The following is a 15,707-nucleotide window of genomic DNA, read 5'->3' as shown; positions in this document are numbered from 1 at the left end:
TAAACAAAAAAACAGACAAGTTCAGTGTATTATCAACTGGGAAATCATATTGTTTAAGGATTTCATAGACTGATTCTGTTGAATAATCGTTTAGGATTAATGCATGTGAAAGTGTTAAGTAGACCAGAATAGGAAGAATTTTGTGTATTTCGAAAAAATTTAATTTATTTTTTTTTCAGTTTAAAAATAAATTTAAAAAAAATTAATTTTCAGTTTAATTACTTGAATATTTGTGTATTTAAAAATTTAATTTTCAGTTTTTTTTCCGATTTTTTCATGATTTTTAAATTTATTTTCAGATTTTTTAAATTTTTAAAAAAGAATTTTCATTATTTCGAAAATTTTTTTTAATTAAATATCGAAAATTTAATTTTCAGTTTTTTATTAAATATCAAAATTTTAATTTTCAGTTTTTTTTCAGATTTTTAAATTTTTTTATGATTTTTAATATTATTTTCACATTTTTTTAATTTAAAAAAAAAAAGAATTTTCAGAATTTTGAAGAAAAAAATTTAATTGAAAATCGAAAATATTTAATTTTCAGTTTTTTTTTTCGATTTTTAAATCTATTTTCGGATTTTTTTAATTTAAAAAAAGATTTTTTAGAATTTTGAAAAAAAATAAACAAAATTTAATTATGTGGCATGCCACGTCAGCGCCACGTGGCAAAAGTTGCACAGTCAGCAACTGCCACGTGGCCATAACCATGCCAGCTCATGCTAGAAGTGGGGCCAGGGACCTTTTTAAAACAAAAATATTTTTACAGGGATGTATTTAAAATTTTTTTTTTTACAGGGACGAAAATCAAAACTCGCCCAAATTACAGGGACGGTTGGCATATTTAAGCCTACTTTATTCAGGTTGGGCATTCATCAAACGCGTCAAAAACTAGGCAATCTAAAATGCATATAATTTGGTTTTCATGTGCCTTGGTAATTTGGAAAGAAAGGAATAGTTGATTATTTCGAAATAAGAGAGACTCAATTTTTCAACTTGGACAAAATTAAGTTGATTCCTTGTTGGTGGTTGAAGGCAAAATACGCTAACATTACTTTTGGTTATTATGGGTTTGTTTGGTAACACCCAAAAAAGAGTTTATAGCTTATAGCTGATAGCTTATAAGCTTGTCTGGCAATAAAAGCTCTGTTTGGTAACGCTTTTTTACAACGAGCTTATAGCTTATTTCAGGAGCTTATATGCTATTTTTTAGAAGCTACTTCAAGTAGCGTTTGAGCTTATAGCTTATCATTTTTTCTTCCATCTTTACCCTTGCTATTTTCTCTAAAGACCCATTCTACCCCTTTATAATTTATTGATTTTCTTTTTTTATTCTTGACATTTGTACTCCGTTTTTCTACGTTGCAATTTATTTTTAGTTATTTTCCTTCTATTTTTTATTATATTCATAGTCCAATTTTTTGGTTCACAGTTTATATTTTTATTTTTGGTTCACAATTTTTTGGTTTATTAGTAGAAAATTAATTTGGTTGTGAATAATATTTGTCTCGTGCCTTAAAAAATAAATGCTTTGTTAACATCTATTTTCCTTCCACTTCATTTTCATTTTTTTTAGATATATACAATATAATCTTCATATGTGTTTTTTTATTTAATGAAAATATACCTTCCTATTTTTGAACTGAATTTACCTCTAAAAAATTGTTTGCCAATTTCATTATTGTGTGCCAATTTTTACATCAAAAAATAATACATTTAGTAACCGTCAATTTTTATGTTTAATTTTATAAAATATAAACACTTAAATAAAAATAAATATAAAATAATTTTTTAGCAAATAAAATATAAGTTATAATATAAAAGATACATTAAGTTAATAAACTTAAATTACTTTTTCAAACAAGTAAATTTAAATTATGAAATTCTAAATACTTAAATATCATTGATATAAATTTTATTATGAATTAAGAATACCCTTTTATGTAATTTTACATTCATCAGCTAGTTGAACCGCTAATTTTACCAAACCCTTTAACTAGCTTATCAGCTATCAGTCATCAGCTATTAGCTATCAGCTATCAGCCATCAGCCATCAGCTATAAGCTATAAGCTATCAGCTAGCTTATCAGTTATCTGCTATTTTTACCAAACAAAGCCTATAGTTGATGGCTTTGTCCTTTTTCCTTATTGACTATTGGCTAGTGGTTTTCCTTTCATTTTGGTTGGTTCCTTTCGGATCAATTTCTATTTGTAAAATTTTGTTGTTCTACTCTAGTACGTCTTGTGCTAGATAGAATGATTTCTTATTGATAAATATATTCTATTTTGCTTTGTTTAAAAATAAATAAAAAAAAGAAGAAGCTTGGGACTTGGCCCTCTTTATCTACCAAAAAAAAAAACAGAGAAGAAACTAAAGCTCAAACGAAACAATTTGCTAATAGATTTTTACTTTCAAAATGGAGTAGATTAAACTTTGAAAGAACTATTACAAACATCTTTAATGTTATTCAAAAAAGAATAAAAAATCTACCAACGAAAGAAACTTTACTGTAAACTACATGTAAGGATTCATACAAGGACATCAGATAAGACATCGACACTTAAGTGTTGATACCGATAATATGATCAAATCACATAATTTAGTATAATTATTGAAGTGTTGATGCTAATAATTTGATAAAATTACATAATTCGGTATAATTATGTGTCGATGTCGTGTTGATGTTGAACACTAACGGATGTCCGACATCGGGACACGCTTAATCTTATGAATGTCAGTGATTCATAGACTATGAAGCACTATAATTGATTGATATTTTTCACTCCTTTTTCTAAATGAAGAATTAAAGAGATGCTTAAAGCATGTATATAGCCGTTGCATTCTATTACCACTGATTTTTCTTTTCCTATTTATATCGGCATTGTTCACATTATATATTCCTCTCATGTCAATAACAAACAAGAAACATCTTTAACAATAACATCGCTTTCTATTCTATCTTCTACATACTCCATCATTCATATATACCGTAATTTTTGTTGTCTGTTTGGTAAGACACTTTTCTTGATTCTGTCGTTTCCTTAACAACAGACAACCTTAATAAAGAAGTTTATGTAAATTGAATCTACTCCAAACATAGGAAAAGATCAGGTAATATGGCATCACTAAAAGAAGGATATATAAAATCAATAACCCTTCACTATGAAGTCAGACACTTTTAAAAATCTTAATTATGCATAGCTCATGAATCTTTTCAACAAAATATATATTTTAATCTTGGTGATTTTACTCTAGTACCTTATAATTTTAATACAATCAACTACAAATAATTTTAATACACAACTATTTTATGTATACATTAATTTATTTTTTGGTACAATGTATAATTTTTTATTTCTTTTCGAAACAAAGGGGTCTAAGCCCAAAGGAAGAAAAAACTAAATAGTAACAACTCTAGGGGTCGCTATCCCCATAACATTAGCTAGCATCAATAAATTAAGCCTAGCGGGGCACACCTCATACGCTCGCAAACCTGCAGGACCATGATTGCACCCCATATTTGGAAGTGCATCTGCACATGTATTTGCCTCGCGATAAGAATGACACCCCTTAATTTCCCGCTCCAAAGTCAGCAATCTACAAATTTCTTGGATGAGTCGCCAAACAACAGGACTCCCATCCTTCCCAAACTGCAATGTATGCACTACCACACTAGAATCAACATGTAGCTCCACCTTTGACATGACAAAATGGACAAGACAAATTATTAATATATTTTTTTAACAAGGCAAAATGGAACAAGATATTACTGAAAACACATTACTGAAATTATTCTTATCTGTTTTTCATTAAAAACTTAATTACTTTTACGATATAGACTTGCGCCTAAAAGAAACTTTTTAAATACAACATTAAGGTCCCGTTTGATTTAGATTTTTTTTAGTAAAAAAAAAAACCACTTTTGTCATTTTTAATTGTTTGTTTATGATTTTTAGAAAAATCATTTTATTAAAAAAAAATCTATTTTGACTCTAAAATGAAAAGCTATTAGGATTAGCTTTTCTCAAAATCTATATTTTTTTAAGCATAAGGAGGTAAGACATGAACTAGTTAAAAATCTTTTTTTTTAAAAAAAAATTGACTTTTTTTTACAATAAATAAACACAAAGAATTTCAGATTTTTTTTCAAAATCTCTAAAAGAGATTTTTTTAACACAAAATCTATTTTCTTTAAAGGTAAAACAAACGCACCTTAAATCCTAAAATCCAATCTATATTTTAGGCAAAAAAAAAAAAACAATATGTCCATCAAAAGTTACGACCTGATGTGATGAGCAATAGTGTGGCGCACGCTTAGCAATCTTCTAAGTGTTGGGCTGATTTGTTGGAGATCCAATAGATTCGGGCTTGAAAATTTTGATTCCAATATCCATTTCTACCAACACCCTCTAAAATTTTGAATCCAACATATTTTTCAATGAGTTAGATGAAGAAGTCCTCCCTAATGAGTGACCAGTGATAACCCTATTGAATTTTATATATGTTAACAGAGATTATATTATTTTATAGAAGTAATGCTATAAAATATTGATATACACGAAGTGAACAATTTAAATTAATATTTCTAGCATTAGTTTAATTTTATCCAAGACCTTTAAACAAATGGGTGCTATAATGGCTGCTGGAAGCAGCTCAACTTCGTTCCTTTATCTTTGAGATCATCATTATGTGGTCCCAACCTTTATTGTGAACTCATTTGCAGGGTAATTATGATTAATGAGCACAAATCCAGGGCATCACATGCTATGCTTATAAATTACTGGAAATGATAATTATTTTTAATCAAGAATTGCATATTATATATTGCATATTATCCCCGTATGCTTAGCTCAGTTGGTAGGGATATTACATATTATATGCAGAGGTTGGGGTTCGAACCACAGACACCTCACTTCACCACAATTAAATTGTGTGAGCACCTACTTGACCAACAAAAAAAAATTAATATTTTTTATCGTCATGTTATATCTATGAAGTCCGGATATCTGATACGATACGAATACGATAATGCACCGATCGATACGTTGATAAGAGAAAATTTTAAAATTCAAGATACGATACAGCTGTGATACTTTAATAAAAAAAATTAGATTTAAACTACATATTAAAACTCAAAATACTATGGAACTCAAAAAAAAAAAAAAACAGGAGCAAAACTAAGACAAAAAAGACACAGAACAATGATAAGGCACAACAATAAAATTGTCTTCACATGACAATCAATGATAACATCATTCTCAAACAAACAAAAAAAAAACACAAAACAGACCGCAGACAAGAACAAAAATATAATTATAAGTAATATTGATAATAAAAAAAGTGACAATTAGTCAATTACATATACGATATATTCAAAAGAATAACATTGTTACTTAGTCAATTACATATATCTCAAAATAATAGAAACATCATGTATCCGCGCGTATCGATTTTCCACCGTCAATCGCTCGCGTATCCCCGATGTATCTAAAAGTATCGAACAATTGTTTTTTTTTAAATAAAATTTAATCTCCGGATACTCTCCCGATACGTATCGGGATGTATCAGACAGGTATCGGTACAGGATATGTATCTAATACGGTATGTCGTCCATTTTGAAGTATCTGGGTTTCAGAGTGTTATATGTACGTAGTTACCATTGTCATTTAAGAGTGACTAATCTTTGTTAGAGAATTTGTCTGACATGCAAGGTGGGTTTTTTCATTCTGACTAAATTTTCTTAATATACAAAAACCAAAGGTCGAACTCTCTCTAACCATACCTCTCTTATTGGATGAAATTTATGTGGGTCGCTCCATTTTATGTAGGATCCATTTCTAAAGTGTGAAACTTGCATGAGTTTCACCTAATAAGAAAATGGAAAATATTAACTAGTGCACGGGGTCCTCTATAAAAGATAATAAGTTTAAGCGAGTTGAGTATAATTTTCAATTTTCATTGGTTCTCTCCATTAAAATTAATCCTATTGATCAGTTGGACTATGTGTTTGTTTCAAGTTTACCAAATTTATTCCTAGGAATAACATACCTTGGAATATAAAGATGGGAATTTTATTCCTTGGTATTTAGAAAAAAATATGTTTGGTTAACCTTATAATATTCCAAGGAACCTTAAAACTAGAGATTATAATAGGTAATTATACATGATTTTATTCCCCTCTCCATGGGAACTTTATTCCCATAATTTTCTTTGGGAAAATTTTTCTATTTCTGGGAACATTTTATACCCGGGAATAAAATTTAGTAAACTTGTAACAAACATAGGCATCTATGTTTTTTTTTTTATATATAAAATAGGCATTTATGTTTTTATGATTTTATTCCATCTACAATTATAACTTGAAACAAACACACATGAATTTGTTTTTCTTTTTTTAGGAGGAACTATGAATTTGATTATTTCCTAAAAAAATGTGTTGATTATCTTTGTATTTTTTTTTTTTTTGACAAAAACAAATTGATATTCATTCATTCAAATCGAGAGATTACATCATTCAACACCGCTAAAAACGTAAAAGATGAATCTGCAAACAAACTCACAACATCCAAGTTAATAGCATATAACGACATAATGCCTACAAAAATATATGATAAAATTAAAGTGACCGGAATATCCATGGTCTCCGGATCTGCAACGTTGACACCCAAATCTTTGATTGAAAAATCGATCTTTCAAGATGAATAAAATGAACACCGCAAGAAGACGGGAAATCAAACAGCGCCGCACAAGACGACGAACAACAAACCACCACACTTAGATGATGAAATCACAATGAAAAAACTTAGATCTATGTGAAAATCACTTATTTAGATTGAAACAGAGAGAAAAAAATGATGAGGGGGTGATTTCAGGTCAAAAATTGACCCAAAACCACCCCTCAATGAAGAAACTGGAAGAAAAAACTAGGACCGACTTGTTGGAGAGGGAGGGGAAGAGTGAGAGAGAAAATGAAGTGTTGTTGTTGATTATCTTTGTATTAATTTAGGTGGATTGGTTAGATTAGACGATAATAGCAACAACCGGTAGCCTTTTCTTTTCCTTTCTGGGTTGGTTACAAGCTTATTTCTGGTACAATCATAACTTTTTGTTTGGTGCCTGCATGAAAGCATTGATAGGTGTTATAATATAATTTTTTTTTCCCCGTTCTCTTCTTGCCATATATTTCTATATAATAACTGTGAGTTTTTTTTAGACAAGGAAAAAAATATTAAATAAAACAAAGAGATACATAGATTGGAGACATTAGATCTGACACAGGTACAACTCAAACGGAAATAGAACGTGATAAATCAAACCAAGTAAATCAACCCTAATTAATTCTAACAAACAAACACTCATTACGTGCACAACTTAGCGAACCCGTGTAGGGTTGTGCACAAAACCAAATTTTAAAAAAAAAAAAGAAAAAAAAGAAGAGGAATGAGCATATGCAAAGAGCAACTGAGTAAATATCCTCTCCATTTATAAAAATAAATTGAGAATTCTAACTCAGAATACCCCACAAAAGCCTTCTAACTAAGCAAAATATAATAAACATAAAAATTAATTTATTAAAAGTAATGTTAGTTCTTTTTATGTTTGTTTGACAATATTAACTTCAGATATATCCGATAATTTTTTTTATATAAGTTGTGCATTTAAAAATTTATTTTTTCTTCACTAAATTTCTCTTTTATGTTTGGTCCCTCCTAAATTCAATTTCTCACTCCATCCCTTTCAAGAATCCCCTCATCTATAAACTAATTATTATTCACATTTAGTTCAATACAATATTGTTTGGTCACTCTTGACGCTCGTGAAACTGCAAAACACTTGGAAAGTGATGTGTAACGAATTACAGAATTGTGAATAAACTTCACTTATATTCATTATGCATTCTAAGGGTATAAAAACTTTTCATGGAGTAGAATCGTTTATGAGAATTTGGTAGCTTAAGGTGAATTTACAATTTAAATTAAATTTTTAAAGTGATTTTGACGGAAGAGTATGGGCATGGGTGGAGCCACCACCCGGCGAGTCCGGGCACTCGTCCGGGCTCAATCGATACTTTTTTCATATTTGGTCCAACCAAGTAGTCCATTAACCCGCTCAAAAAAAAATTGGTCAAACTCAATATTTTCACACGCGAGCACACAAGAATTCTTGACTCTATAATTTTTACCCAGGCTCTATAAAGTTCCTGGCTCCGCCACTGAGTATGGGATAATGGAAGACTAAAAATTTGAACTCCCATTATAACATTACAATAAAATGATCAACAAAGAATTAAGTCTATTACTAACAACCACATCTTCCATTAGAATTTAAGTAATTTTTTTAGGAGTATTACTTTTTCCACCCTATGCCTTTCCTCGCGCGCCCTATTTTTTCCCAAAATACCCCTGATCCGGATTATGTAATCCGAAATGATTCCGGAAAATCTAATCCGGATTCTTTCGTGTATTTTAGCACTCCATTCACCCTGATGGATGATGATACCAGTTATAAAAAATATTGGTTCGGATTATATAATCCGAAAAAGTTAGAGAGCTTCCGGAATATATAATCCGAAACATGTAAATCACCCCGTTGAAAGTCAACAAAAGGGGGTGGTGAGGGACAGTTCCGGATTATATAATCCGGAATGCGCTAAACATGTCCGGATTATATAATCCGGAATGCATCAGTACAGAGGCAGAAGTCATCTGTTTTGGCTGAGCCTCTGTTTTGGCGCATTTTGCTTGCTTCCAAACAGACATATCATGCCGGTGACATGTTCTAACAGTAAATCGAACTCATAACATTAAAATCATCAACACAGCATAATTTTCGAACAAAACATTAATCAAATAACATTAATAATTATCCAAGATTACATAACATTAAAAATTATCCAAGTGTTACATAATTCAAAATGTAACAAACATAAACATACAAAACAATACTATCAGCCCCTAATAACTACACCCGTACCACCGCCACCTCTGCCACCACCCCTGCCACCACCTCTGCCACCACCCCTGCCACCCACAGTAGCTCTCCGACGACGGTAAACTTTTGCATCATGCACCTCTCTCAACGCATCCTCCAAATGTTGCCATTCCTCAGTCCTTTTCGGCACTAGACCGCTTCTCATCACAGTATATATGTGGTCTCTGATGCGGCTTATCCTGCCGCTAAGCTGTAAGTACGCAAGGTCTCCATCATCTTGAGCAGCTCGGGCATCAAGGACCTCACGCTCTGGTGGCTGTGGCACCGGTACCGGCATGTCTGGAAGAATCATGCGTGGATGAGACACCTGGTAAAACCACTCAATGCATCCATCTGCTACCTCCACACCATGAACTGCAGTCTCTCCCAACTCCTGAGGTGTCAGCGTATAATCAAGTGCACGCTGAAAGCGGTTCTTGATCTCCGCCAAGTTAACATCAACAGGTGCACTCTGAACGGGATGTCTCGGTATGGTCTGAACAAATCCAAACTACCGAAGCACCCTCTCCGGCAGATATCTCACCATGCAGTCTCCGCATCTCAGCCATCCAGAGTAAAGGCTGACCCGCTCAAACGGACGTGCCTGATGGTGTGCAGCATATGGGGCCATGACAACCCTCGTCAAATCCAGCGCATCTAGATAGTTCCTGTAGTGGTCCACTGTGCCTAAACCATGCAGTGGCACAAAAAGCATCGCGCGTGGATACTGATTCTCCACATATCTGTCCCAGACATCCTTGCTTCCCATACCTATGAAGTGATGAAACACCCAAGCCTGCACCAAAGACAACCACATATAAATATACAAACCATATACACTTAAATTAAAAAAAAAACAAAACATTGTTCTTAATTTATACCTGCAACAAACTCAGGTATCCTGCCACCTGACTGGTGTTCCAACGTGCAGCATTGTTGAGCTCCTTATACAGCTGAGTTAGTGCCGCAGCTCCCCATGAAAAACTAGCACAAATATCAAGGTCTCTGAAGTACTTCAGGTAGACAACATCCACAGCCCACTGGCTTTTGTCACTGAAGATTGTGATCCCCACCAAGTACAACAAATATATGCGGACAGCCTGGTCCCGTAACCTCTCCACCTCCTCAGTCACACCATACTCGTCCGCCAAATCCCTCTGCTCCTTCAAACGCTCCTTGAATATCCTCTCCAAGTAGTTAAATCTGCAATGTGCACCTTTGGTTATCTCGACCTCTTTGAGTGCATCACCCAGATCAGACCCCAAGTACTCCACCATCCATTCCACCGCCTCGTCCCGTGTTATGGACCCGTGGGACAGGAGCATGCCGCCAATGGGGATATGCAGCAAAAAGGCCACATCATCAAGTGTGACTGTCATCTCCCCAAACAGAAGGTGGAAGCTGGAAGTCTCCTCGTGCCACCTCTCCACGAACGCACAAATCAGCCCATGATCAATAATCGTGTAGCTCGTATCCTGGAGCCAACCAAGGCCTGTGCGACGCAATCTGCTCTCCCACCACCGTGCAGCCATGATAGGTCTGGTGTCATCATCATGCATCGCCTCTATCTTCTTTCCGTTGTTGATGCATTTTAATTTTCCACGCCACTGCAAATATTTAAAATTAATAAAGTGAGTTTAAACTCATGTCTTCACAAACATATTTAACAATAAATAAACCTGTCAGATATAAACAGTACATAACCAAGCAGTTTCAGATATAAAGTGAGCTTCAGATATAAAGTGAGTTTAACAGTACATACCACGCCATCAGCCACCTTCCTGGCCACGTGCACATGGTACCTCCACAGCAGGTCAGTCTGGTGTGGGCCACCGGGATAGTCATCTAGTGGCTCAGGGTCCACCACCTTCTCCTTCTTCTTTCGCCTTTGCTGTGGCTCGGCATCTTCCATGTCCTCGTCCATACCCTACAGCTCCTCCTCAAGGTCTTGCTCCTCCGTTTGCTGCAAATCCACATCAGTCTGCTCCTCCTCCATGGGCATATACTGTTGCTGCTCCGGCTGATCCTCGACATCAGCACGGAGTCCTCTAGCACCCCAACGCCTCGGAGGAACAACACCTTCAGCCTCCATCTGTTGCCTACGCGCTCTTCTACTACGGGAAGCATGCCCTGCCTCCCTTACGCGCTGAGTATTAGACGTTGAACCTTTTGTAACATTCAAATTAGGGTAATCAAACATCATAATCAAACAACACAATCAAACAGCACAAAACAGAAGCAAAACAACATTCTGGGTTTGTCCGGATTTCGAAATCCGGATGAGCAACAACCTAGTCCGGAAAACATAATCCGGATTGCATTCGAACAGAATTCAAAAAAAAAAAACGAACTAATTGAACTTGCATGAGTACAGAAATCGAACTTACCTTCCATGATGTTTGACAAGGGTTGAAATGCGGTGCTTTTGAGCAAGAAAACTCCAAATTTGGACAAGATTTGTGGTTTTCGGAATTTGGGATAATGTAGAGAGAGAGAGTGAATGGGGAAAGTAAAACTGTAAAAATGGGGGGCGAAGTTCCTTTTATACTTCGCATTTGTCCGGATTCTATATTCCGAAAAATTTATAGATACTCTGAAGGGCATGTTGGTAATTTGCATAGGGCGCGCGAGAAGGTCATAGGGTGGGAAAAGTAATACTCTTTTTAGAGCCTAATGAACCCTAATTTTTTTTTGTTGAGGTCCAAATTTCATCCTTATTTTTTGAGGCCAAAACGGTCGTACTTTTCACTTGGCCTCAGATACAACCTAAGAGCATGCAAGGGTACGCGGTGTTTTTAAGCTCGAAAAGCAGAGTAATTCTCCAAAAAATCAATCATAAAACAAATTATACGGTCTTAGTATGTGTATTACTGAAAAAATAATCATTGGAGATACTAATAGAAATATTAATTCACTATTTTAATTTAATTAGTTGATCCGTATATCTATATCACTATTTATATTCATAAAAGATTAGTTAGAGTCCTGTTTTCTTGATTAAACAAAGAGAAATGATATTTTGACAACCACTTTTTGACAACTTTTGGACAACTTTCTCTCTCATACTCATATGATGTTGTTATTCTCTCTCTTCCTTTTTCTCTCTCTATTGTTTTTGACCAATAAGAAGTGAGAAAAACAAGGTTGTCAACAAAGTTGTCATCAAATGGACGTCAAAATATCATTACTCTTAAACAAATGTTGAAACTTATGCCATGTATCTTCCTCCTTTTTGACTATACAATCTACTCTGTCATGAAAAAGAAACACACCAAGAAATTAAAAACCTACTAAGTCCTAGTACTAGTAGTAAATATTACACACCATACCATTGACATTTATAATATCAATCAATTATATCAAACAAAAACCAATTTTCTCTCTCAATTAGCCATGGGAGAAAAAGAGAAGAACAAGAACAATAACAAGAAACAAAAACACCAACATCCTAATTCTCAAACAACAAAACAAACCTCAGATTTCTCCTTCAAACCAACCTCAGAAGTTAAAGGTATAAGATTTGGTGGCCAATTCATAGTAAAATCATTTCCAATAAGAAAAGCAAAACCTCTTGAACTTCTCAAAGTTCTTTCTTTCCCACCAACAACAAAACCAAAAGACAACAAAAAACTTCCTTTCCCTTCAACAACAGCATTCTTGCCAACAAATTTCACAATCCTAGCACATCAAGCATGGCACACACTAACCCTAGGGCTTGGATCAAAGAAATCAAAAGTTCTTGTGTTTGTGTTTGAAACTGAAGCTATGAAGTGTTCTGTTGATAGAATTTGGCCACATGAAATAGCTCTTGGTGATGTGAACAAGAAACTCATAAAGGGTCTTTGTGGTTTTGAAATGGCTAGGTTCAAATTCAGGAAAGGTTGTTTGACTTTTTATGTGTATGCTGTTAGAGAAATTGGAAGCTTTGGTTTTCTTTGTGCTGAAGATTTGAAGACTATTCTTCAATCTGTTGTTGAGCTTAAAGATTTCTTGGATCATACTGTTATGCTTGCTATGCCAAATCAAAGAAGTATTAATTACTCTCAATCTCAAAATCAGGTTGCTATGGCTCATTAATTAGTTTTAAATAGTAAATCATATGTTATATTAATATGATGTGTCTCATTTTCATAATTCTTGTTAGGATTTTAATTTGTTAACATGGTTTTTAGTTTTTGGAATTTTTTTTGGGAGGTTTATTATTGGTTTATTTTTTGATTATTATCTTGTTTGATTTGTATTTTTATATTTGTTTAATATTTTTGAATTTAGGGTAAAAGAAAGTGTAATTTAGAATTGAATAAGTTTTGGGATTGAATTGAGGTTAAATTTGTCCTTTTCACTGACATTAACAGAAGAGTTAGGACAACATCTTTGTTCTTGCTAGCTAGCCTAATTGTTTTTTAGCTATTCCAGGCATTGCAATAGCACTTTCTAGCATCTCCTGAGTTTTATCACATCACAAATATTCCTAATTCATCTATATATGACTTGAACATGAAATTTGATAATGTTTCTCTTCAATCCCTTCTTGAATGCTAGTTATTAGTGCTGTTTTTACAGATTGTAGATCATTCAGCAAATTATATTATAATTTTTTTTTAATCGGGTATCCTCTGCGCGCAATAGCGGAGACTAATCCTTCGAGTGTTGTGGGATCCAAATGGGAGGTAAGCTCTTCCTAAGAGTTTTAACGCTGCTGCATGTTTAATGCTGAATACGAACTGAGGACCTTGGTTAAGTTAGAAGAGACATGTATCATCTCATTTAAACACTCTTGGCTAGCAAATTATATTATAATGTGGCCTTGTAATAATTTATATTTTATATGTGAAAAACCTATACTTAATAGATCTCCATATTTTAATAGTTAAAAATAGGTGAATTGGTTGATAAATTTAAGTTGGTTATAGTTAGGAAATTTTGGGACCTACTCAAAAAGAAATATCTTAAAAACATTGATGAAATAGCATCACTCAATATATTCTATTAAATACTTGTAAATTTGTCAAAAAATATTAAATACTTGTAAATTATATTACAAATAATTATAAATATTTATGTTTTGATTGTAACAAATATTTTATTTTAGGCCAACCGAGGTCGGTTCCGTTCGTACTGGATAATTTATAAATACATATATGTAAACGTTATCCGAATCATAGACATCATGCTTTTTTTATTTTGCAGTTCTAAAACAATGAGATTTGATTGTTGCTCATCAATATAATGTGTATACAGTGGAATTTAATTTTCAATAAAGTGATGTATATTTTTCTTGAGACAATAATGTACTGTAATGCATAATAGACATCAATGAAACCAATAGTACAGAGAGTCGGCAATTTTTGTATATTATTCCTAGGGTACAGATACTGCTCAATTCATTGATTTTTTCCCTTAAAAAAAATCATATTTTTCTTCCTGCAAACCGTTTCATGGTAAATTGTGCCACTGTCTAACCCGTGATCCATGAACCTACCAGCATATGTTACTAAAAAATGTTTTATAATTAGCAAAATGCCAAATAATCTCGAAATGTTAAAAGGATCATGCATATACTGTTCCAACTTGGGAAAATACATTTAGTAAAATATTGGAATATAAATGTAACTATGAATTATGGGAATTATCATAGTATATAGTACTATATAGTGGTTAATTAAATATGGTAAAGTGTGCACTGTTGCACAATGAAAGTGTCAGGATATGATCCATTGAGAGGTGCAATTGCAACAATGACCAACCTTTTATTTTCTCTTTATAAAGTTTCTAATATATGGTTCATAAAAAGTGAAGAAAAAAAGAAAGAAAAAGAGATCAAATTTCTTTTTCCCTTGTGCCCACCTCTGGCTTTAATAATGGCATGAGAAGGACCCATGTTAAGTGGCAACCTACTTTAATCTTCACAAGAATCATGGACATCTCTGTCTGTTGATGCTTGTAGATGCAATCCTTTACCTTAGATATTGAATTGAAGTTGTGTGTGGTTGAAGTTTTGACTTCATAAATGTGTTGGCCTCTAGGTGGTTCCACCATGAGTGATGATGAGTTCATGTATTATACATTGTCACATGTTAAATCTTACATTTTGATAAGAGGGTAACTCAAGTGAGATGTTATTTTGTTCAATTTTTAGTCTTTAAAGCTACCGTCAAAGTTGTGTCTTTTATTCCAAATCTCATATCATTCATTCAACTATGAAAAAAGAGGTGTAAAATGGGTTGGATCTATTTGATCCGATGGGTCCAACTAAATAAACAGTCGGATCAAACCATTATGTTTGAGAAATTGCTCATCTTATTTTTAAAATTACTCAAAAACATATCACATCCGCAGTTAACTGTCGTTCAACATTTCAGCGGTAGTTAAGTGTCGTTGGACAAATTTTAGTGCGGTTTAATCACTTTTTAAGTCGGTTTAATCGATGTTAATAGTATCCAACGTCAGTCAATTGTCGGTGAAAAGCGGAATGGCAGTTAACTATCGTTGGACCAACGATAGTTGAAGTAAAAGCAATTTGAGAAGTGAGATGAACAACTTCCTTCTCTTTGTTATTGGACTATTACTTTTCCCACCCTGCTCCCTTCTCTCGCGCCCTGCAAAAATTCCAAAAATACCCTTGGTCCGGATTACGTACTCCGGACCAGATTGTTAGTGTTTCCAGAAAATATATTCCAAACAAATACGCTATGAATATTTTGTGTCTTTCTTTGATGTCAAGGGTCTCTGTTGACCG

The 15,707-nt window shown here is 33.4% G+C and overlaps 1 protein-coding gene across 1 annotated transcript; it reads left to right on the top strand.

Moving 5' to 3' along the window:
- Positions 1–12,166: 12,166 nt before the first annotated feature.
- LOC146905236 (uncharacterized) lies at positions 12,167–13,314 on the top strand. Its single transcript, XM_085725237.1, has one exon. The coding sequence runs from the start codon at positions 12,362–12,364 to the stop codon at positions 13,043–13,045; it is 684 nt and encodes a 227-aa protein (XP_085581363.1). The 5' UTR covers positions 12,167–12,361; the 3' UTR covers positions 13,046–13,314.
- The last annotated feature ends 2,393 nt before the right edge of the window (positions 13,315–15,707 follow it).

The sequence above is a fragment of the Medicago sativa genome, chromosome 7 (assembly GCF_051527215.1).
Source record: "Medicago sativa cultivar Bolivia chromosome 7, Bolivia_mono, whole genome shotgun sequence".
NCBI lineage: Eukaryota > Viridiplantae > Streptophyta > Magnoliopsida > Fabales > Fabaceae > Medicago > Medicago sativa.
Note: the sequence above shows the minus strand (reverse complement) of the source record. Positions and strands in the feature narration are given on the sequence as shown.

Excerpts from the sequence above, each read along its gene's own strand:
- LOC146905236 (XM_085725237.1), top strand. The coding sequence starts at position 12,362 with ATGGGAGAAAAAGAGAAGAACAAGAACAATAACAAGAAACAAAAACAC.